We start from the raw sequence: 25,472 nt of genomic DNA on the forward strand, positions 1-25,472 counted from the left end.
TTTTTCTTCGTTTTAGTAACATTGACACATGGAATTCATTCATTCCTAGAATTAATCGAGTTAATCACGGTCATTTGATGTCAAAGGTTTTCATAGACCTATGTACAATGGATTTCGCTGTCATAGTACAAGTGGCAAGGTTGATTTTCACAGTCATGTGCGTGTATGCAAAACTCACCCTACAATTCCTAATTAATTAAGATCCGTCACCGCTTCAGTGCTATTATGACGACAAAATGGAGACCGTGGCGTCATGCATTTATCGTCTTCCCACAATATTTACATTTCGTTATACATTAAGCCTAATGAGGCGCGCTGCATTGTGATGGGGACCTCAATGCTAGAATGAGATAATTTTCTTAAGTTCGAAATTTGAGATCAAGATGTAATATTGCGAAATATCCGCCATTTTTGATCAGAAACTTTCTGGGATTTTGACAAAACATTTCTAGAGGAATATGCAGCTTCAGTTGGGACTTTTCGCGTGCTTGATTAAATAATAGTCATTACAGCTCTCAGTGCTGCAAGCCCTTGTTTATATTTAGAAATAAATTTCATTTTTGAAAGCTAACATGCATCTCAAAATATGCCGGTGTGAAGCGTTTCATTTGATACAGAAATTTATTTCTTATATTTACATTTCAATATCATTTCTGTCGGAATTCACAGCAGTTAAAATAGACGTACTGTAAATATCAAGATTCATTGTTTACAGCTACAGTGCGTTCATGAGGAAATGACTATCATTACAATTTGTAAAGATATCAAAAGCAAAACCATTGGACATGTAAATGGTTAAGTTTGAATGTGTTTTCATAAGAATCAAATCTAACATTAATGATATAATTAGTGTAATAAGTTCTGGAATCAAAGTAGAATTTATTGTATTAGATTTAGTCCATATGGAGACGTTTTCGTTTCTATTCATTTAACAACGATGTATTTGATAAGTTTCCATCTAACTATTGACATCATCACCATATGAAAATATAAGGTACATGTATGTTTTATCAAGAAATTTTTATCCTACAATGTTTCACAACTTAGTCCATTAAAAATATTGAATGTAAATACTAAACAGTATGATAGGCAAGATACACCGAGAAAACATAATGAGGGAAAATTGTGCATGTTTTTATGCAATGTTTTTATGCACAATAATAAGCGCACATAATACACGCACCTGTTACTAAATCAACTGATTTGTTAGATGGTCCGCAAAAGACGACATATCTTTTGTCCTGAACTCTTTCATTAACACTGCAGAACAATTTGATCAAAGTAACGCCTGTAAATGTTTTCCCTGTACCTGAAAAAAAGAAAGAGACGTTTAAAGTCAGCATTTCGCAAATTCTACTATCGTTACATCCATCTGATTTACAAATACCGACTGCCATTGGATCAAATGCTGTCTGACATGTTTCATACAAATTGTTAGGCTGCTCTTAACATACTGATTTTGACTTCGGATTACTCCGTTTACCTGATCAAGATATACGGCTCATGGCGGGTGTGACCATTCTACAGGGAATGCTTACTCCTCCTAGACACCTGATCTCACCTCTTGCGTGTCCAGGTGTCCTTGGTTGCCCTACTCTAAATTTTGTCTTCCTTATAGGAGTTTTGAGATTTATCAATGTTTGTTATCTTCAGTTTTTCAATATTTAATTGGAATTCAAATCAAAAAGGAGATCAATGTGTAAAATAAATCTCCCTAAAAACATTCACCGTTTCTTTAATTTTCTTAATTTCTAATCTTTTCGCTGTGATTGCAGCTGATTTTACAATGATTGCACGATGGTGGAATAGTATACTCCTTGCTGTGGAATAAACGTTTTCCTTCTTACTCGAGGGATCTTCATGTCATTGTAAGTACTAAAACATATTTAATGTCCTACATTGGTCATTGCTCATAAATCCAAGTGTCTTCCAAATTACAGTGACATAGACAATTCAATATCATATTTAAGGATGACGAACCTGATTTAAAATGAACATAGTCAATCCTGCTAAGATAAATCGCCATACACTCAAATTATGTGCAAATACAACCTATACGCGCTATACATAGGCCAACATTTTTCGAATGGGACTTAAATACAAGCAAACAAGAGACTCACATGTCTTATCGGTCACCTGAGTATTAGTTAAAACTATCACTAGTTCAAAATTTTGGTACATATGCATTTAGTTTTTATACTGTATCATCTAACTTAAAGTAGTCCTTCAAACGATAAAGACAATAATCACAATCATAATTTTGGCCCAACCCTAAAACTAAAACCCCTGAGATCATGAAATTCACAATATTTTGGTAAAGAACTACCTACCCCTTCTCAATATCTCCTTAGTTACAATTCACTATCAATAGCTTTAAAGAAGATATCATTTAAATGCTTCAAACATATAATACTTTATATAATGCACAAGTTTGACCAAGCCCTGGAGTCAGAGCCTCTACCCTTGGGATCATGAAATTTACAATTTGGTAGAGGCCTCCATGCTCGACATCACTGTGCATTTAGGTGTTGTATGGGTTTTTTTTTTTTTTGTTTTTTGTTTTTTTTACAGATGTGCAATTGTAGAGAAGATTTTTTTAATATTGGTCAATTAATGGTAGTTTTTAACCCGCCCCTATAGTCTCAGGCGTGCAGAAGCCCTGAAATTTACACGTTATGTCATATTTGTCCCAAAGATGTTCCATGCCAAATTCTATTTAAAAAAATTATAAGGTAGTTATCAAGAAGTCCAACATGTTCATTTGTTGAAACATCTAATCAATAACCATTTTGGCCAAACCCTGATACCAAAACCCCTACTCCTGGGGTCATGAAATTTACAATTTTCGAAAAGGACTATATCTACATGTTCTGAATATTAACTGAATTTCAATTTACCACCAATAGCATTAAGCAAGATAACATTTAAATGTTTTACAAAAAAACACTACATTATGTATATTCAAAGTATGACTATGCCTTGGAGTCAGAACTGCAACTCCTGGGATCATGAAATTTTATTTTTCGCAGAGGCCTTCCTGCTGTACATTATGATGCATTTAGTTTACTATTCTCTTTTTTACAGTTGTGCAGTTGTATAGAAGATTTTGAAAACTTGTCAATTTTTGGTAGATTTTGCAACGGTGCCAGGGATGAAGATTATGCCCCCTTGTCCCAAAAATTGGAATGGTAGTTATCAAGATATTAGAAACGTTCAAATATTAACGCACGACGGACGACGAGGAACACTGTCCAATCGTTTACTCAGGTGATCTAAAACATATCAAAGGATATTCAAACTTATATCACAGTTTGAAAAAAAATTATTGAAAGAAAAGGGAATTTGGTTCGTCATTCTTAGAAACGGTTACTCTGAAAAGAAGAACTAATGAAATACCTGGAGGTCCTTGTATCAAAGAAAAACTTGATCTTAAAGCTTTTTGCACAGCATGTTGTTGGTCATCGTTGTACTGAATTTTAAATTCATTCAGTTCAATTTTCTGACTTTCAACGAGTTCTAAATAGTCAGGATCTACGAAGACATGATAAAAAAAAAGACCTTTCATAATTTTCGTTTAAATCAAAAAGGATGCAAAAATACATAAAATTATCAATCAGATGAACTGTTTTACCCAGATGTGGAATCTTCTTTCTCTGTGCAATAGCTTGCGCAAGACATGGGGCTGTTTCTAACATTTTTATGCATACTTCAGTTCTCCTGCAAAATTAGAGTGTTCTTAACATATTGATATTACCATTTTATATAAAAGTACACATTAAACCAAATGTACAAACGAGAATTCAACCTAGTACAGTAAAGCACGGTTACAGCGAACACGCTTATAATAAATTCCCGCTTACAGCAAAGTCATTTTCATGTAATATTTAAAAATATCATGAAATTATTGGATAAAACGAATTACGTTCACAACGAATTAAAAAATTATTCATCTTCAGCACCTAGTTCTAAGTGTTTTACTATAATAAGAAAATGCTTCATACAGTACCTGTTGACATCGAACACTTGCAGTATTTCTATTTGACATTGTTTTCTTTTATTTCGCATTTCTTCGGGAATCTTTGGACTGCTTCTATGACAGATAAACTGAATACGGACAATATCCTTGTCAAAAGGTCTGTGCTGTATGTTCGCTACTCTTGCATGACCAATCCAATAACTTTGTTTTGAACAAATTGCGCCATTCCCGAAGTTGGAAGCTGTTGGACTAGAGTCTAACGGACACCTAATACATAAAAAATCCAATCCACCAGATAAAAAATGTTCATGTTCTTGTGTTGAAGGTAGTAAATCCACTGGATGAGCTGCGAATTCAATATCTCTTTTTTCTAGATACGAATATTTTAATGTGAAAATGCCTCCATGTTCTTTGAACGTTATGGGCAAGTCACACAATGTTACGGAATTATTTCTAGTGCACTGCATTGCTATTTCCATAGAGAGGATCGGTAGCCACACATCTATATAATTTTTGCAGGATCCATATTCATTTTTTGAATGATTTTTGGCAGTACCTGAAAAAACCTCGACTGGATTACGAACATGTTGAAGACAGAACTTTACATTTGGGGTTATGTCATAGAGCTGGGGTATAGGGATCATTAACCCTCTTTCAGGTGCAGCAGACATTTGTATTTTGAGAACCTGCCCATATTTGAATGAAAGACTATATGTACAAGTTTGTTTTGCAAAATTCCCCGTTATGACTTCTGAACAAACATCATTGACAGTGTCGGATGTCCTTGTCGTATTGGAATCAAGAGCATTTGAAAGTTGTCCGAGTTTTTCGTCTTTTCCCTTCACCAGGGATCTCAAAAGTTTTGTCCATTTTGCCAAACTTTGATATGCGACTGATTTATTTGGATCAAGCTTGAGATACTCATTTTCCTTTGGTGATGTTTTTGTCTTAAATCTTTGCGAATATATTCTGCCTTGCCATTTCATAGTAACAGCACCTTGATGAAGAACTGGTCTATCTCTTGAATGCAAAAGATTTAACGGAAGCGATTTGCTCAACTTGTGCAATGGCGTCATTGCAGGAAAGCATAATTCGATATCGGACTCAGTAATTTTTTGCAAGAATCCATTCAGAACGGTTGGTTGCTTTCTGAATTTATGTCCAAAGATTACCAATTGGCAGTTGATATTAAACTGCTTCGCTTGCCTCTTCTTATCGGTCATTTCCATGCATAATTTTTCAATTTCAATTTTTTCAAATGGACAAGCTGGTACACAGTCTTCAATTGCATGTAACAGTCTTTGAACAAATATACCCAAGTAGTTTGATAAAGGCTTGGTAAATGGTGTATATGATGATACTCTTAAGCCAAAATGACATGGATCTTCCTTATTGTTCGATGAACATTTGAATTCTGCATTTCCCTGTATTGAAGTCCAGTTGCGAAGAGCCAAGCATTGGAGTGGATGTATTTCATCTGCACCTAGAATCTTTTTAACCTCATCAAGACCAACATCTTTTGTGCAGTTTTGAATTTTTTCTACAACAGATATCTGAACTGGAATGAGATGTTCATTTTTGCGATGTTTTACGAGAACTGAGTACTCTTCGTCTATCATCTCTACTCCTTGAAGAGAAAGTAAAGTTCCATCAATACGTGACTCGTTGTCACTTTTCCATTGTACAACAGCATCTTTCAAAGGTTTACTTTGACATCTGAGAGGTACATGGTCGGGATACCTTTCCGTCAAATATTCCGCAACCTTTAAATCAGCGTATAGCAATATTTCGAATATTGTCCTTTGAATGTCGCTATGGGTACACATTTCATCAAAAAGACGGTATTCGCTTATATTTTCATAAAAGGCAGCATTTCCGAGTCTTTTTTTCCGCAGTGTTTCCGATGCCAATCTAAGTATTCTGAGATCATCTACTGTAGCACTTAGCCCGGTCATTTCATTTGCCTCAAACATTGACATTTGTCGTACAGTTTTTACAACTGTTCTTGTGACTTTTGCGGTTTGATTTATTACTTCAGGATCTTGTCCATGATTTGCAAATGAAAAGTACAAGGAAAATGCTCTTCTTTCTTCTTCCAGGACGAATCCTACCTTTTTTCTAAGATCATATGGAAGCATATATGTAATGTCGAAGTTTCTTCCTGTTTCATAGTCAGTACACCGTTTCCGAGCTTCAATGTCAATACAGCCACCAGGTTTTATCATGGAGGCAACATCCGGAACATGTACCCCTATTTCTATGGTTGCTGAATCTTTCCTTGCTAGGCTAAATCCAAATTCTCCAATATCGTTGTCGCAAACTGTAAAGATATTGCAGATATTTTCATGGTCACTTTGGATTAATTTGCGAATGTTTTTCGCTTCATCGGTTGTTTCGGTGCTGAATGAACCAGGTACACGATGCTGTAGGCGCAAGATATCTATACCTGATTGTACTTCGTCTTTGATATTGATCATTCGTAGTATGACACCGAATGGATACATATCTTCCCAATGGAGTATGGCAACCAAATAACAGTAAGCTCTTTGCACATCATGATCAATTTCTATAGTTTCTCGATGTTGAACAGATTTACTCTTTCTGTCAAATACATAAAGATCGAGTTTATGTTTGTTATTGCAATGTGTATGACAAATCTGTATTTTTGGAACTGTTTTGCAAAGAGGTTTCATCATATGGGGTAAAAAGTCATCTTTTGCGCAAACCAATACGGGATGTGGAATGTTCCGATATCGATTTCTTTTCAAAATTCCGAGCACTTTTCCATATACATTTGTGTCTTTTATGAACTTGCTATCTTCATTTGCCTTCTTGGATTGGGATTGTCCCAACACCTCCACAACAACTTCATCCTCTGAAAAAATTCTCCCACATTTTGATCTTCCGGAGATAAAAATTTCCTTTAGATCATCAGCCAGATCCATGTTTTTGCATACAGCTTTGTGAGCAGATTCGACTTGAATGACACACTTTTTGTACGTATGGCTATCAGTTTGCAAATTTTCTTTCAGAGTCTTGATGTCTTCTTCTGGTGGATAACAGAATTTTGCTCTACTGTGTTTAAAAGTTTCTATGCATTTGTCTGACAAATCTAATCCATTTTCAACCAATTCTGTGTTAGTTTGGTCATCTTCAAATTTAGATAACGTTTCATAGCATGTGCTTTGAACGTTTAAAGTATCCTCTTTATCAGGATGCTGATAGTTCGGATCCGTAAGTGTTATTAGATTTTCTGAAAGCATAGTTTCATCATCCGATTCTTGACCCGAATCATTTTCAGCAAATTCAGTATTTGCACATTCAACAACATTAAAATCCTGAGAGGTTTCAGAGTGTCTTTTTTGTCTCCGCCTTTTTGTTCTTTCCTTTGGCTCGGGGTTATGTGGAGGAACATCTTTCCACGATTTATACTTGGAGGAATCTTCATAAAAACCAACTTTTGGTCTTTCTTCTTCCTTATTGCATTTTCCTGTTGATTGTGGAGACACAACCTTTTGCTCTTGGCGCTTTGCTAATTGAAGAAATACAAAAATAATTTAAAATTTATTTATTGATAAGTATCAAATTTTCAAGGAAAAAGACAACAGTAATTAAGTCAAAATGTTCGTAGCTTAAAACAAGCAAATTCAATGAATGCATGTCCACTGTTTAGAATTCCATTTATTTGAACTATGCTTTTAAAAATGGGATATCTATCATTGGGTCAAATGCTGTCTGACGTGTTTCATACCGATTGTTAGACCGCTCTTAGCACACTGACTTTGACTACGGATAACTCCGTTTACCTGATCAAGATATAGGGCTCACGGCGGGTGTGACCGGTCGACAGAGGATTCTTACTCCTACTAGGCAACATATCCCACCTCTGGTGTGTCCGTATTTGCTCAACTATCTGTTTTGAATTGCTTGTAGAAATTATGAGATTGATCACTGTTCGTTACCTTTACCTTTCATACATTAACTGAAAATTATTTTTCTACAGTTTCATTGCAATATAAAAGATATCATCCATATACCATTATTACTTATTTGCATGATTATCACCTTCCCCTTTGAACCCAGAATGTAATGTGACCTTTTTGTGGTTTCCATGTGATACTTTGATAATATTTGAGATATCGTCTGCAAACTATTTTTAATGCTATCGTACGTCTTGGACCTTTGACAGTAGGCTAAAGCTCAAGTACAGCTGTACCTAGATATCATCCAGAAAACATTTCATAGATTGATTATATAATTCAAACCATTATGAACATAGCTAAAACCAAACAAATTCAATCAATCTATGCACTCCTCGAATTTGTGAAAATATATTTATTTCATTTGCGCTTTTTGAAATGGCAGACATTATTTTCCTAAAGTGTCATTGAAATATAAGTGATATTTGGTACATATTGACTGGTGACCTTGACTTTTGACTAAAACCAATAAAGGCCGTTCTATTGTGACCGGAAGTCTTAATCTGAAGTGTGATTGGTATGATGAAATATCATTTGGAAAATATCTCTTAATCCTCTTAAGGAGGTACTCTACATTGTCATAATGACTGACTTCCTTCAAAAGCATCGATGAAAAAAATCGATATCAGCAATATTTGACTTTTCCTTTTCAATTTAAATACCTAGCCGAGTAGCTCAGTATGTTAGAATACCGACTGCTGAACTGTAGGTCGAAGATTCAAGTCCAGCAGGGATTTTTAAAAAAAAAATCAGATTACCTTCTACTAAAACTGTATTTTTTGACAAAATAAAGTAATTTTGAAAATTTTAAACTTCAAAATATTGTTGTACATATCCACCACTTTTCATCTAAATAAAATTTCTCTGGTGTAGCATAACTCCTTAATCCAAATATGTATCATTGACGTTATGAACTGAAAACAATAGGATTTATCGTTAAGTCATGGAAACTCTTCCTGTGATATATCATACAGCTAGAAACCATTAACCATTTCTTGATTTAATCATATGACCTTGAGTTTGGCCCAAACAATAAGGATAATCCTTTTAGAATGGAGACTTATGTGCAATTTCATTGCTAAAGCTCAGATAGAGTTTGAGATACCAACCAACGTACTTTTTAAACTTTCTAAAACTATTTGGTGTGGGCCTTTTGACACAATAGAAATTAGTAAAAGTCGTCCTTATATTATGGAGATTTTTATGGGAGTTTTTTATGTGACCTGGTGGCCTTTCATGGACTGGTGATTTTTGTTTTTTACCTTTTGACTACCAAAGCAGCAGGAATCTCACCTAAAGCATGGAAACTCTTCGTGTTGCACTTGAAATATCATTAGGAAACCAATGTGTTACAGATAGACGGATGGACAGACCCAAATTAGTATTTAAAAGAACGTGAAACAAAAATACAATGTATTTGACAGACTTACGTCGACTCTCCCTCTTTTTTGGTACATGCCGCTTTCGGATTTTCGTGGCTTTTTCTTGCATCTTTATATGAAAAATGAATAGCGAGAAAGAAATTATTTATTATTTAAGTACTTCAACAAAGACAGCCCAAATACCAGAATTATCTCCTACACATATAATGTATCACCTATATTTTATCCAACACAGCTCGTTAGAAAAGATGCATCCAATCGGAACTATATTACGGCTGCAATTAGCTAGATTAACAATGAATCTGTAAGTCGTGACATATGTGTGCGTCTTTTAAGAAATATACCCCAAATGAATGTTGTTTAAAAGTTAAAATAACGTGAAATATTGATATGCGAAGTTAACTGCATAAAGGTCCTACAATGTATGAATATACAACTTATCCATTATACACCAGTTTTGAAACGATCTTTTCTTTTTCTTTTTGCAGTGACTTTCTTTGAGATATTGTAATTGGCATTATTTTGTCTTCCCGAAGAATTATAGAAATTATCTTCACTTTAATACCTGTAACAATGATTCTATCAAATGTTTTCCGTATCATAACACAAAACGGTGGGCAAACTAGAACACTCTATGTTTGAAAATGTAGATATGGGCACTCGCAAAGTGCAGTTGCTTTTCGACGGTTCAATATATGTGACTGCAGTTGCTGAATATCGTAGAATACAGATCGAATATGCCTTACATCACTTCCGTTAACATTTTGTAGCAACTGTTTACAAGGATTGTTCTGCTTTAATTCTGGTGATTGTGTTTTTCTAGTTTGTATTTTCTTCAATACGGCAACTTTGAACACGTCATAGGCCTTATAAACAAACGAATTGGGAAAAACATTAGAAAGAAGACAACTTATTTCAACAGATCCTTATTTTAAACAGAAATCACATGAAAAACGCTAGAGAATCGATAATAAAATGTTTTAAATGTATGAGAAAGAATGTCTAGGAGATGAAGACACAAACGGTACATGCTAATGTTGGAAGGAATGTCTCACTAATGTAGATAAAGCACGAGTTAAAATTAGTTTCAACGGACATCATTCCCATCTACTTTGTTAAATATATCATTGTTACATAACATGTAAGCTGCATTAATATCGAAATCTAAGAATGCGGATTGTAACAACATCAAATGTGAAAACTCTAAAAGTTAATCTTGAAGTGCACACAGAGCAACAGATATAAATACATTTAGCTCACCAGTAAACACACCAATTCCCCATTTTCTTTTGGTTTATGATTTGCCATAATGATATATTTCGAATGCACCCTGAGCAAAATATTCTGGATAGAATGATATTGATGAGGGACCCCCCTTCCGCTAACTTACCTGCTTTGGTTTTCTGATATTAGTGTCTTCTAACCAATCCATGTCTAAATCGCTTTCTCTCTTTAGACTTGAATCCAAAGCCATAAGCAATTCACATTGTAACATCTTAAGATTCTTCCTCGTCTGTTCCTCCATATTCTGTACATCACATTGACATAGATCGATTAAAGTGATTTTAACTATTGGGCATTTTGGAATCTTACAAAATAATACAATATGAATTTAGGGCTTTGCTAAAGACGAATTATACTAGTATTTAGTAATTTAAGTTTAATGTTCTGGAAACACTCAAACGCCAATTAAAGTGATTTTGAAATTTACAAACAATTATGTCCAATTTCAAATGTTTCAAATCATGATATTACAGAAGTTGGTTAAAAAGAGATGACATTGAGAGTTAAGAGTGAGTAGCATTAACAGTCTCGTTGGGTAGAACAAAGGTCAAGTGACGTAAGAAGGATTTACATAGTAAATTTCCATGCATTATTGATTATATTTTGTCTAGACCACAAAATCTGAAGATACTAAAATAACTGAAAAACCGACGAGCCAGAAAGGTCCCCGCAATAGATACTTCAATAAAAAAAAAATTAAGTTCCATTACTACGTAACGACAAAACCGCTAAATCTGAAAATCGAAAAAGGCTTCCTCTGCCTAATCCAAGTATTATATATGAAATTCATGAAAACCTTCCCTAAGAAACTTAAGAGTAATTCCATCCGCGTGTGGTCGTCACATCATAATATTTTGCTAAATCTATGATTTATTTAGATTTATGCATGAAAGGTACATAAATTTTGTTGGAGTCTTTTCCTATAATTATTGTAAAAATCTTGTTACACATAAAATATTTCAAAAGTCTAAGTTATATATGAATAATCAATGATATGTTTCAAAATATTAAATCCAAGGGCAATAACTCTGTTTTCAATTATTTCTTTATCAAGTCCATTATGCCATGGCTTTCCTTTATCACAGACATTTTGTATATTTTTGTAAATAAACAGTTCCATGAAATTGTTAAGAATACTATTACACCGTTATAACCAGCTTTTTGTGAAATTTTGATAATGCTGTTTAATGAAAATTGCAATTTTCTTATGTTGATATATGATTTTGTCAATATATGTCTTAATGATGTGCGATAACCTATATTTTTATTTGATAATTTATTAGTCTAGTCTCTAATAAATAGAAATAAATATAATTCCTATACCTTTATCAGATTATAATGCGAGTATGGAGTTACCTTAGGTTATGTGACAGTAGAAAGTGCTGACGGACGGACAGTAGTAACAGTAGTATCTATTACTACAGGGAAATCAATAAGGGATTTGTCTGTATTACACACAGACAGGTGACGGACATCTTACTAATGATTCGAGTAGTACAATCACAGGAAAAATTTACTCCAGAATAGTCGGGAAAAAACAAAGAATTTGAAAGGAACTCTCTTTCATGATGTGCACATGAGATGCGTAATAATCATTTTTCGCTTAAGATTTGTTGGAAATAGTTTACCTCAATGTTCAAGGCTGCTTCAACTTTTTTCAAGGCAACATCAACCTTGCCTAATTGATGCAGAGCTTGAGCCCACAAGTACAAACCTTCTGCATTCAAGAACTGGTTCTTTTCTGAAGAGATACGATTCATTTTAACATCACGATTTCCGTTGGTAAAATATACAGTACCATGATTAGTTTATTCTCTGTTGATTTTATATATGTACTCCATAATACTTGATATTTGATGAATAAAAAGCATTTCGAAGTTGGATTCAATTTTACAAAATGAATGCATGTATATTGATAATTTAACTTATCTGATGGGGTTTTTCACTATGGTTTACTGTCATATAATCGTAATAAGAAAACTTGCAATACTGTTGAAACCATAACAATAACTATTTTGATATGTATTCAGAATTTTTTCACATTATCACCAGTCATGATTTCGTGAAATGGTTGAATAACTGGGTTTTTTGTTGTTGGTAGTATTATTTAACCAATTGGCGATTCCATCTGTAGGATGTGCGAGATAGCTATGTGGATCAAAACCGTGCTTTGTTGAACCCGATGTTTTATATTTCGTCATGATATCACAAGATTTTTATATTTCTAGAATAGACATTTTACGGAGATATCCTGCAGACTTTTGTGAACAAAACTTGAAAAGAAAGTCATTATATAAGGAGTATTATGTAATAGATAAAATTGATACCACTTACCTAGCTTTCTACACATGGAACATATTATGTCATATTCTTCCTAAAGTATAAAATGCACACATATATTGTGTATGTATGTATGTATGTATGTATATATGTATATATGTATATATATATATATATATATATATAGAGAGAGAGAGAGAGAGAGAGAGAGAGAGAGAGAGAGAGAGAGAGAGAGATATGCATGTATATATATAAGCACTAAAACCCAACAACCAATATATATATATATATATATTGTAAAACCCATTTATCAGTTTCCGTGATTCTATGTTTTTCTTACACATCTACCCTAGACATGATCAGTACGGGAATGTCTGATGTTGATTCAATTTCCTGGGCTGCCTATTCTTTGTTTTTGTTTGGAGTTGGTCCATTTTGTTAACTTATTCAAACTTGTTGTTTACATTATCTTTCTCTCAAACTTTGTTCATCTCTTACTTCGTTTACATAGCTTATTTTCATTTATTTATTTTTTTGTATTTGTTACTTACTATTATCTTTTATAAATTATGCATGGTTAAAATAGAATCTCTCTGGGTACGAGTTAGCTTTACTATTTGTCAACGTAATTGGGTTAACTCGTTCCACTTGAGATTAATTAAGTTTATTGTTTTTCTTTTCGGACATTTTGGATCAGCTCTTTGGACGAATTAGGCATGTCCTAATTCGCTCCACTTTTAACATTGATTGGCAAGCCTAAAGACCAAAAACATGTAGTCTGCGTTGTAAATACGTTTGTAGATTAGTGTAGTTGTAGTGCTAGATGTATTTATATGTAGTTTTTGTTATTATGCTCTGTTGATATTGACCACATTATGTAATTGTTTTCGTTTGTCCTGAAGAAGGGACGGGTCGTCCCGAAAATTTGACAATCTCGTTGTTCGTGTCGTTGGTCATTTTAGTGCTTTGTATATATATATATATATATATATATATGGTTCCGCAGGTCGTGAGTTCAAACCCGGGTAGGGGTGGAAGTGGGTATCTAAATAAAGTGAAATTTTCTGTGCTCTCTCTCTCTCTCTCTCTCTCTCTCTCTCTCTCTCTATATATATATATATATACTAATTTCATTCCTCATCTATCAGGAGTAAAATGAATTGCTTGATTCCACAATGAATAAAAAGTATATAACCAAGCAATTTGCACTAGTTGAATCGGCTTTGTAATATTTTATCTCAATACCACTTGTGTAGATATTTCTATCATTTTTTGGATTACACACACACACACACACACACACACACACAGATATACTTGTTAGATCTCGTATATATACATGTAAATATAATAAGTTTGAAAACTTTCTATCAAATTGATCCATGATTAAGTTTGATATATCGTGGACTAATATAAAAAAAAATTACGAAAATTCAACAGATATGTCTTCCTTTTTATTGAACAATTTTCTAAGAATTTACGTCCAATGAAATTGTAAATATTCAGTCTTTCAAAAATTATTCAAAGAATGTCCCCACATAATAAAATAGCATTTAATCAATTGAAAATATCTTAATTTATGAATAAATATTACGGAGACTGACTCCACAAGATTTGAAGTGTCGATCATCAATCAGATGACACTAATCAATGTCACAGAATATCGGGTGAGTGACCAACCCTCCAGAATACCAGAAAACTGAAACTTACTTCTCTATAAAATATTTCAATAATGCACAAACTGCCGACCCGTTGTCTCTCCTGTATTTTCTTCCTCTGCTCTGTTAGTCTATACAGAGATTCCAAATGTGAATATGAAATTCCTAGCTCGCACCATAATTGAAATGCAGCAAAATTATCATCTTTCAGAGATTGATGTGCCATATTTTCCATTTCTAAAAACACCTCTATGATTTCCTGCAAAAAGAGATAATAGACACTAAAGGTAATTCGTTTTTATATTTTATGAATTTCTCTGCAAGAAATTTGAAAGTTTTGTTTTAAATATTTGGTTACAACTGAGTTGTTTTGTGTTATATTGTATTTTTTTTTTTTAAAAAACCTTATTGAGGTCAAGGTAGATTGCTACTCCAAAATTTTATTTAATGGCTTGTAAAGCATCTCATATGAAGTATGATTTCACCATCGAAAGAGTGATGTATAATGTACAACCTCTCAATTATTTCATAGGATTGGTTTTTTCCCCCGGAAAAATAAAAAGGTATTTTGTTTGCAATTGATATCTAATAAAATTTCCCATGAAGACTCAAGTAGACGTTCTACTTTCTTAATTAAAAGTATTCATAAAAATTAAAAACGTTATTTTTAAAATCTACGGCTTAAATCTTCAAGAAACACGTCAAGTGGAAAATGTCATATGAGACAAACGTATTTTAAAAAGATATTGTAATGAAATGATCAAATTTCATAAATATTGCAATTTTTAAAATTTGAACCAAACGAGGAAAAAGTACCGTTCCCAACCAAAATTGACGGAAAATAATCAATGGATTCTTATTTGATGCACTTGTCATCAAGAGAGTTGTTTGATTTATAAATTCATTCAATTTCTAAACCATTTTACAACAAGGGAATGTAGTTTGTTATTTATTACCACTTTTTATAATTTAGATCGGGATCGATTACATCGTCAATTGGCTGTCTTTCTTTCCTTTTAAAACATGAATGAATATACTTGTTTCCCCAACATGCTGCATCCACATGCAGTTTGCAGTCTATGTAACCTGTAGTTAATGTTGTAAACTTTCTTTCTTTTTTGAATTTCCTTCTTTAAAAACTGTCTGACTGTTTTGCCCTCTGGGCCCAAAATTGGAATAAACTTATCTTATCTTATCTATAAACAAATATTAGCAATACTTGTATATTCCTTCTGAATCTAATTGCATAGCTGAATAGCTCAGTAGGTTAACTGTCTACTGCTAAAAGATAATAATAGTCATTATCATAATGATAAAAACTACAACAAAGCGTATTTTGGATATAAACTTGGAAACTAGTAAACTATAAAGCAATGAGGTCACAGTTGATATGCAGTTATACTCTTCAATAGCTTATATAAAACATTAGATCAAGGTATAAATGTCATAAGGCACATTTCCATGTTATTATGTTTTTTCATGGGGTCAAATAAGACATTGTTTTGTACCCAACAGTGGCGGATTTAGAGGGAGGCGCAGCCGCCCCCCGCCCCCCATAAATTTTAAAATTTAAGGTAAATCGCGGTATCTTGTTTCGGAAAATGTACTAAACGATAAAAGCTTAATGAAAAAAAAACTTTTGAGAATTTGAAAAAGGTATGGCAATATTTTTACAGCAATAAGGTAGTACCAAAGAAATGAGTAAAAAAAAATTCCTCAAGTTCAATATCTTTGATATTTTGTTTTTTGATTAATTTAAAAAATATGTAATCCGATTTTCCTCTATTTTGCATTGCACATGTATACAACAACCTTGTGTCCTACTTCTATATTCAAACTTCGTTGTATTGGCTGCTTGCGCCACCTTTTCCCGAAGTAATAAGTAGAAAATAAATTGGTGGGGTATATTGTACAAGTATATCACTATCAGAAATGAACAATGTGCCTTCGAGTCTTCATATTTGAAAGGGTTTCCAAGCGTTGTTGGGTTGTATTGGTCTTTTAAAATGACATAATCAGGTGGAGATAAAGATGAATTATTAGGTGAGAATTTAACGAACGTTCATTCTGGAGACTGCATTGAGCTTAGTCACGTCTCATTCATGGCTTCAAACTGTGTATCGAAAACTTTTCTAGATTTTCCTTTTCGCATCAGGTCATCTGGGATTGTGTTAGACAGCCAAAACTCACATGATTTTATCCCACGTTGACCATCAAGGCTTAGGTATTCTCCGACTGGTTCTTATTTTGATAATGAACATAGTTTATACGTTCCATGATCAGTATTACCTCAAATTCATAGGGTCCTTCAACAACTCGAACCCAATACTGTCCCGATTGTAGGAGATGATCCAGCACGTCGAATTCATCTTCAATATCTGTCAGGATGCGTACTGAAAAAAATCAAATTGAATAACAAATTTCATAACATGTTTAACAATAGTCTGATAAATCGAATAAACAATGTCCCTTCTGAAATACAGAATATTAATTAATGCAATTAAGAGTGACATTCAACGATTGATTTAATAGACAAAGTTCCTTACTTCTCCAAAAGCATTTCAGTGCGTAAAAGTTGTCAGCACACTGAAAAGGAATGAGTAATATGTATATTTGGTGTTATATTTAGCATCTCATTTTAAAAGTCGTCTCTATATGAGTAAATGATTCTCAAATGGGACGTATTACAACAAAGAAACAAAAAAAAAATCATTTTAAAATCATGTAGAGCCTTCTAAAATAATTATACAGTAATGTCTTTGTTTAAGATGAATCACGTGAATTCGTATATATTAACAACAGAAAAGGTTAGTAATATGATATACCCCTTCAAATATTTTCAGTAAGTCTTTAAACATGATTGTGTCCTTTGAGTCAATTTCCGTTAGCTCTTTAAACACATCTTGTGCTAATTCCTTTGCCTTGTGTAAACGTCCTTCTTCCAGCTCCTGTCTTGATTCTTTAATTCTGTTTAAGAGCTGCTCTGTTTCTGCCTCCTCTGGATCCGTTTCCAGGCATTCTGAAATATCTATAGCTTGATCACTATCCTCGTCAGATTGATCTGAAATGATCACTGTATTAAAATTATGCAGAAGGTAAGTTGAATATTTCCAATCAATTATTAACCGTTCTATCAGTTGTTATCAGTCACTCATCTTCAACAGATAAATATACAGTTCTTTACAAGCATTATGAAAAATAAACAAAACTTGAATATGAGGAGAAGGGCGATTTAATCATCTGAAAATCTTACCATTTGCATAGTCCAGTACAGCTCTCACTTTCAAGTTCTGAACATTTTCCGGCAGTCTTCCATCTTGTGTGCCTAGGAGTGTGGATACAATCGTTGAAAACGTTTTGTTTTCTATTGCCTCTGATATTTGTGATCCAGTTTCCAGAAAAAAATCCACACCTGGGAGATATTTGAAAATTGTGCATGATTTAATCTCTATTACTATAACTCAACCCAGCATGAGAGCTCGTTAATTATTTTTTTCATCATCAAAATGCAAGTATTGATAATCGTATCATGAATAGCTTACCTTTGTCCTCTTTATCGTAATCTAAAGGCACAAACATAATCACACAAAGTCTCAGAAGTTGTATGGAAGATACTTTATCTGTTTGAAAAATTTCCCGCAAAATTGTCCCCAAAATTTCTGGAATTGGTCCTGATGCGAGGACCAGATCACTGTAAGGCACTTCATATTTTGTTGATAATGAAATTTCAATACCAAAAGAACACGTCTCAATGTGATCTACAATCAATTCGCAAGTTTTTAAATCATCATTGAATCGACGGACTTGCCTTTCGGTCAGTATATTTTGGACCTCTGGAAACTGTGAATTATCTGGTTGCACAGTTTCGGCACAAAGTGTCAGGTTGATTTTCTCGTGTACTAAAACAAGAAGAAAAACCCAGAGTGTTCATTTTGATAATAGTTTGAACTTCTTTGAACAACACGATTCACTATGGACATGACTTACCCTCCGTTGTGAAATGGTTGTCTGCCAATTCGAGACATGTTTTTGACACATACAAATCAACATCACAAGCAGTAGACTCCGTCAGCTCCAAACTCATATGATTGACTGGTTGAACGATAACGTCATCTGTGAAAAATATTTGTTGATATTCAATTTTATTGGCTGTCAAAAACTATAGCAAATACCAAAGAAATAAAATGAAACAAACAACACGAATTGTTACTCACCTAATGGAGTGAAACAAATATCTGTATGGTAAAAATAACAAAACGTATGCAGTTCTTCAACGTTGTTTTCCTTTAAAAACTCATATACGTTGCTGTGACTGAAGATCAGGTCTAATATAGCTATGATTTGTTTCCTCGCATTTGAGTCAAATGGAACTCGTGACTCTACATCAATAATAAGGCATCCGGGTTCAATATTTTTAATGGATACATTCAATTTACTCAGATAACTGTTCAATTCATCAATGTTAGCATTCAACATTTTTTTCTCAATGTCGTCTTTCCTATCCCCCCTTACTTGCAAGCGTAATCTCATCTCTGCAAAATAAGAAATAAAATTTAGAAATAGTCACCAACATTTTTAAAAATCGATGAATAAAATGATGTAGCAAAAGTAGAGTGATATTCTTTTTGATTTCACGTAATCTAATCTAATTGACCCAGGTATGTTTGAAAATCATGGTTCCTTTCTGTGAGTGAAAACTACACAAGTCAGGTTGATATCGGAAATTTCCTCCTCTCAAAAATTTTGTTAATCTCGGCTAGTTTTCTCGGGGTGTCAATTTCCTGTGTCACATTCAAGAACAAGTATCTATATTGATACGACCGAAACACGATCCATATATATATATATATATATATATATATATATATATATACACGACTAGCAATATTCATCTACATGTACGTACTACGTCTTTTCACGATAATATTCGACTATTATTCGTTAGTAATTATGAGATTACACTACACATGCACTCTCTTTTCTCAATGACATCATTTGACCACTTTATAGCAAAAATAATAATGTTTGTATATTTATTGTTTTACGTCCCATTCGAGAATTTTTCACTCACGCAAAGACGTCACCAGCTGTAGGTGAGGCGCCACAAATTTAGACTATATATTGCTCTCAGGATCGTAGCAGTGAGGGTTCTTTATGGTGTCAACGTCTACCATGACACGAAACTTCCGTTTTTAAGGTCATATCCGAAAGATCCGTGACGTTTACTTATAATGCTGGGCGCTTGGCGAAAGAACAGCCACTGCCTATGACAAACGTCTCAGGATTAATGCGACGCCGGGATCGAGAACTGAACACTGGCCGTCCCGGTTGCGAGGAGGATGTCCTTAACACTAGGCAACCGCGACATCTGCCGTCAATCAACTGTCATATGTCTATTTCCTGTAACTATCAGGGATTAAGCATTGCCATATACACAAGCATCATAACGGTGTCTAGGTTGATGATTACGTCCATGCAACCCATCCTCTTGTAAAAGTATTTTATTTCTCTCATTTTCGTTTTGTTGCTGAAATGATACATGTGAATCAATTGGTCTATTCCTTTATTTTGAAATAGTGTACCTTTTCCCGCCAATTCTATTTTTGTTTTCCTCCGATTGTCAACCAATTTAACGTAAATGTTGTTATTTGTCCCCCATTGAGAAAATGATATCGCTCCAGTCGCATCTTCCGTAATGTTGGTTTTCATTACATTGTTACTGCCAACTTGGACAACATCTGCATCAATTTCTATATGTTCACCTAAAAAAAAAAAACACCACTATTTAATCGCCATGCACAAGCTATGTTCCCCCTTGTTATTATATAGAACCATTAGTATGTAAATATCCATGGGGAAAAAAATGAGAGTATCGAATGGAATCAGATTGGACCATGGACCTATAACAGATCACTTGAATATTTGATGCAAGTCTATATCTCTCTGGGTCTCGATATTTTTTCCAGAGAGCTACAGATATGCAGGTACTTGAGTATATCACAAGAACGTCTCAATCTACTAGTGTGGTATGTGAATAATGTATAAGAGTAGATTTCAGACATTTTCAATTTTGAAAATACATGAGGGCATGAACTACAGCGCTCTACACCATGAAGCGCGTTATCGGAATTCCCTGTCATTAAAGTAGTTGTACTGTATTTATCCAAGATTCATGTGTACATTGTTCACATTCATGAGAAAATGCCTATCACTTCAGCTCGTAGAGATATCAACGTTAAACACATTGGAAATGTAAATATTAGCACATGTATATACCATAGCATACCATAGCATAGACAATTTTCAACACATTACCTCCTTTTTTACGTATTTCCTGCTTAAAATCTTCTCCGAACTCATACTTTTCGGCCATTCTATGAGATACATCCTGCAAAATATTCCATAGGTCTTGGCTTGTCCCATCTGGTATTTCTTCGTCGTCATTATCGTCTAAATGATCTTCCCATATCTGACCTAATCTTAAAATATCATCTCCAACATCTATATCGCAAGCAGCAGGTTTTTCGGTGGAACGCCACCCTACACGGGGACCAATTATGTGTCCGTTACAAGCTCCACTCCGAAATATTTGATACAGTAATGGGAATTTGAAATTGTTTGAGATAGACTCCTCATTGTATATGATACGTTCATTTTTTCCCGAAATGAAACCAGCATCATCCTTTGATTTGAAGCAATTTGTTGGTATGGCATCTTTTAACTGCCCATATGTTGAAAAGAAATGTAAGAGCAGAAATCTCAAAAACTTAGCGCAAACAACACTGACACATTTTTTAAGGTCATAGTAATTTTCGGTTTTCTTGTCTTCTCTTTCCGAATTCATGATGAATTGTGGGTGCCACCTTTGGGCAGATTAATATCAAAATCTGAAATAAATGATTGATGAATTTATCCATATTGTTGAATTTTGAGGTTGTATGAATGAAACGTATTTTCTATAAAACAAAGGGCTAGACCCGTCCTAACAGGACAAATACCCTCGGGGGGGGGGGGGGGGGGGTCATCGGTATTTGGGTATATTTGAAATGATGTATAGCTGAAGGTAAGAAAGCCATATGACCTTGTATAACTGAAGGTAAGAAAGTCATATGACCTTGTATAGCTGAAGGTAAGAAAGCCATATGACCTTGTATAGCTGAAGGTAACATTGTCATATGACCTTGAATAGATGAAGGTAAGATTGGCATATGAACTTGTATAGCTGAAGGTAAGATTGTCATATGACCTTCAACACTATTCATGCCTCACTTGTATTCAAATCACAGCTACATTAAATTCCTTTGATAATCTCTCCTGACAAAATTATGTTTACGGACGGACAATGACAATCACTTTATTCTCTTAAACTAATTTACGTCAGTGTAGAGAACATATAAGATATATACGCAATACAAGTCAGCACATACGCAATTAGTAAACCTCTTAATCATCATGGAAGTTGAACTTTGTCCTTAATATAACTTATTAATTTACATAATTTTAACGGGGGTCATGGGGTGAACAAACTTGAATCTACACTATATCTGCCTAAGGACGCTCGTATATTGATTTGATAAATTGTACCCCTGTTCTTGAGAAGAAGCTTATCAAAAGACGTCTATTTTCCTATGTATTATTATGTAAAACTTTGCCCCCATACTGTGGTACCTTGTGAATTTTTAAGGACATATTTGTTTAATTTTCCAGTATATTCCTATACAACTGTGGTCCAGCCATGGTTCTGAGGATCATCCTTTGAACAGCCTTGAATTCTCTTTATATAAGGAAGCTTTTGAACAAGGTATGGTTTTCCTGGTCAAGCAGCTCTTGAGAAAAAGATTTTAAAAACACTCACCCTATTTTCACTATTTTTTAAAACAGGGTGGTCCTTCTAGGTGAACAAACTTAAATTTCTCTCACACAAAGGTACAGTGTGCCAAGTTTACTTGAAATTGGCCCAGTGGTTCTTGAGAGAAATTGTAAATGTGAAACGTTAACAGTTAACGGACAAATTTCGATCAGAACAGCTAACTTGGGCCGATCGAAAAACCAGAAAGTGATTTCCATACTGTAGCTTTACCTTTCATGTCATGAAACTCGCACACAAAATTCATTTCTCCATGTAGTCTTCATTTCGCGCAGCTTCACTGAAATAAGAAAAATCAACACCGTTTAAGTAGGATTTTGAAATTATTAAACAGATGATTTAGTTACAACAAAAAGTATATGATATAAATTAAGGAAGTTCTCCGGGGTTTTTTTTTTTTTAGTTCAACCGCGCAAGATACTATAACTGATAGTACTAGATCTAGTTCATTGCTTGTATTACTGTTTCAAATACATATATATCATAAAATTGTTATTTAACCTTATCCATTTCAATTTTTAGAATGTCAAATTAAATTTAGAAAGAGTTTGGATATGGCTTTAGTTTGCGAGGGAAGGATTTGTCGGGTATGTTTATGCGTGAAACTTGGTATCTACGCACCACTGAGAAGTGTTGGAGATGTAGAACGTTTTACATAGTATCAAACGCCGTGACTGCATTACGGTATGTCGATATTTTTTTTTTACGTTATGTGATTACATCATTATGTTATGTCGATACCTCTTTATGCTATGTGGTTACATCATTACATTATGTGGTTACATCATCATGTTATGTGGTTACATCATTACGGTATGTGGTTACATCATCATGTTATGTGATTACATCATTACGGTATGTGGTTACATCATCATGTTATGTGGTTACATCATCATGTTATGTGGTTACATCATTACGTTATGTGGTTACATCATTACGTTATGTGGTTACATCATTATGTTATGTGGTTACATCATTACGTTATGTGGTTACATCATTACGTTATATCTATACCTCTTTACGTTATGTGGTTACATCATTACGTTATGTGGTTACATCATCATGTTATGTGGTTACATCATTATGTTATGTGGTTACATCATTACGTTATGTGGTTACATCATTATGTTATCTGGTTACATCATTATGTTATGTGGTTACATCATTACGTTATGTGGTTACATCATTATGTTATGTGGTTACATCATCATGTTATGTGGTTACATCATCATGTTATGTGGTTACATCATTATGTTATGTGGTTACATCATCATGTTATGTGGTTACATCATTATGTTATGTCATCATGTTATGTGGTTACATCATTATGTCATGTGGTTACATCATCATGTTATGTGGTTACATCATTATGTTATGTGGTTACATCATCATGTTATGTGGTTACATCATTATGTTATGTGGTTACATCATTATGTTATGTGGTTACATCATTACGGTATGTCGATACCTCTTTACGTTGTGTGGTTACATCTATAGTTTAGGACGCCTCCAAATAGATTGATTAAATATTAGTTTTCTTTTTATTGCTTTTAATGTTTATGCTTAAATGCTTTGTAAATGTCAATCAATAATTAAAGTTCTGTATTTCCAATCGTAGTACAAACTGTCATGAAATAGTATATTGGAACTCTTCAGTGTTGAGAAGGTAATATGAAATGGTGGCCGTTTGCAACAGCTTCGAAAATAGCCAACTTTCTTTACTGTGGGATTTACACTATGTAAAGGTAAGAAATGCATGTTTCATTGTGATAGGGAGTTAATAGGATGTCTAAGGCGAAAAGTTGAAGCGCACAAAAAATTCAGTTTAACCCATTTTAATCGCAACAAACGGCCGAAGTTCAGACAAGATTTCCCGAATCACTGTGACACTGGTCTGAGATTTGGAAGAGGCGTCAGTCCAAATATCCAGCCCCGACGAATCTCGCTGAGATTAGTCACACGGGTAAACGCGTTATCGGCTATTCGGTTGTTATCGGACATTCGGTTGAACGTGGTTTCTGACTGGTAAGTTTATTTGATCAAATCATTCTGATTGACGTTCTTTTAGGGCTTGGCAACCGGTTTGCGTTGAACCGCAAATATTAAAAGTCAAGATAAATGCACTGATGTATTCTATAGTGGTAATGTACAAAAATAGGAAGTTTACAAGTGTAGAATTCACCAATTTTGTTAGGTATTTTGGTCACAATTTTGTAAATTTTCTGCAATTTATCAACCATTACTTACTGTCAACAATATAACATATGATCAGTGTCCGTTGAAACAAGTATTGTCATTCTACAAGCAATAGTTTTGATTTAATTCCTTTTCGGAAATCCGGTTGATTGTTTTAAATTTTATCGGAAACTCCGGTTTTGGTTATCGGTAATTAGGTTGATTTTACTGTAGAGGATAGTAAGAATCACACGAATTACCCGGCATTGATCATTTAATGAGTTGTATATGAAATAGAATAAGGTGGAAAAGAATTCCCTTCTAATAACAAGAGGCCCACAGGCCTTATCGGTCACCTGAATACTAGTGAAAAAGCATCACTACTTCCATGGGCTATGAAACCTAGAAAAAATTCCCTGTTCTGAATATCTAAGCTAAATTCTAATGTTAAGCAACAGTATAAAACAAGATGTGTTCTTAAAACTTCACTGCCCCCAAAAGTGCATACACTGATGAAAGGCTTTAAACAATAGGTGTATTAACATTAAATAAAACATCAAAATATATGACTAATTTGAAAACAAATGTTATTTGTTTTACACATAAACACTATATAACAAGTTTGGCCCCGCCCTGGGATCAGAACCCCTACTCCGGGGATCATGAAATTTACAATTTTGGTAGAGGCCTTCCTGCTCTACATCACTATGCATTTAGTTTTTCTTAAATATGTGTGGTTCTTGAGAAGAAGATTTTTGAAAATTGGGTCATTTTTGGGCAGTTTTTGCCCTGCCCCTAAGGCCCCTTGGGTGCAGGAATCCTGAAATTTACAATTTATGTTCCCTTTGTTCCAAATATGTTTCATACCAA

General features: G+C 33.9%; 2 protein-coding genes across 9 annotated transcripts in view; one reads left to right on the plus strand and one right to left on the minus strand.

Annotated features, from left to right (window-relative positions):
- LOC125666820 (receptor-interacting serine/threonine-protein kinase 1-like) overlaps window positions 1-25,472 on the plus strand; it is a 542,042-nt gene that overhangs the window by 362,315 nt on the left and 154,255 nt on the right. The gene's annotated exons all lie outside the window — the stretch shown is intronic.
- LOC125666915 (helicase with zinc finger domain 2-like) overlaps window positions 1-25,472 on the minus strand; it is a 43,762-nt gene that overhangs the window by 5,391 nt on the left and 12,899 nt on the right. For 3 of the 8 annotated variants that reach the window (XR_008799751.1, XM_048900249.2, XM_048900263.2), the window contains exons 3-21: window positions 22,641-22,707; window positions 20,876-21,447; window positions 20,143-20,322; window positions 18,775-19,092; window positions 18,548-18,673; window positions 18,103-18,459; window positions 17,814-17,972; window positions 17,386-17,633; window positions 17,107-17,146; window positions 16,850-16,953; window positions 14,613-14,819; window positions 12,957-12,996; window positions 12,251-12,363; window positions 10,729-10,866; window positions 9,387-9,447; window positions 4,007-7,508; window positions 3,632-3,717; window positions 3,397-3,531; window positions 1,184-1,309 (exon numbers count right to left, since the gene is read on the minus strand). Coding sequence is in view for 7 of the 8 variants with exons in the window: in XM_048900249.2 (XP_048756206.2) it covers window positions 1,184-1,309; window positions 3,397-3,531; window positions 3,632-3,717; window positions 4,007-7,508; window positions 9,387-9,447; window positions 10,729-10,866; window positions 12,251-12,363; window positions 12,957-12,996; window positions 14,613-14,819; window positions 16,850-16,953; window positions 17,107-17,146; window positions 17,386-17,633; window positions 17,814-17,972; window positions 18,103-18,459; window positions 18,548-18,673; window positions 18,775-19,092; window positions 20,143-20,322; window positions 20,876-21,404 (6,469 nt within the window). In the remaining variant the exon portion in view is untranslated. The remainder of the gene's footprint in view (window positions 1-1,183; window positions 1,310-3,396; window positions 3,532-3,631; window positions 3,718-4,006; window positions 7,509-9,386; window positions 9,448-10,728; window positions 10,867-12,250; window positions 12,364-12,956; window positions 12,997-14,612; window positions 14,820-16,849; window positions 16,954-17,106; window positions 17,147-17,385; window positions 17,634-17,813; window positions 17,973-18,102; window positions 18,460-18,547; window positions 18,674-18,774; window positions 19,093-20,142; window positions 20,323-20,875; window positions 21,448-22,640; window positions 22,708-25,472) is intronic. The other 5 variants (XM_056153218.1, XM_056153220.1, XM_056153219.1 and 2 more) reach the window with 3 other exon arrangements.

The sequence above is a fragment of the Ostrea edulis genome, chromosome 1 (assembly GCF_947568905.1).
Source record: "Ostrea edulis chromosome 1, xbOstEdul1.1, whole genome shotgun sequence".
In the NCBI taxonomy this organism is placed as follows: domain Eukaryota; kingdom Metazoa; phylum Mollusca; class Bivalvia; order Ostreida; family Ostreidae; genus Ostrea; species Ostrea edulis.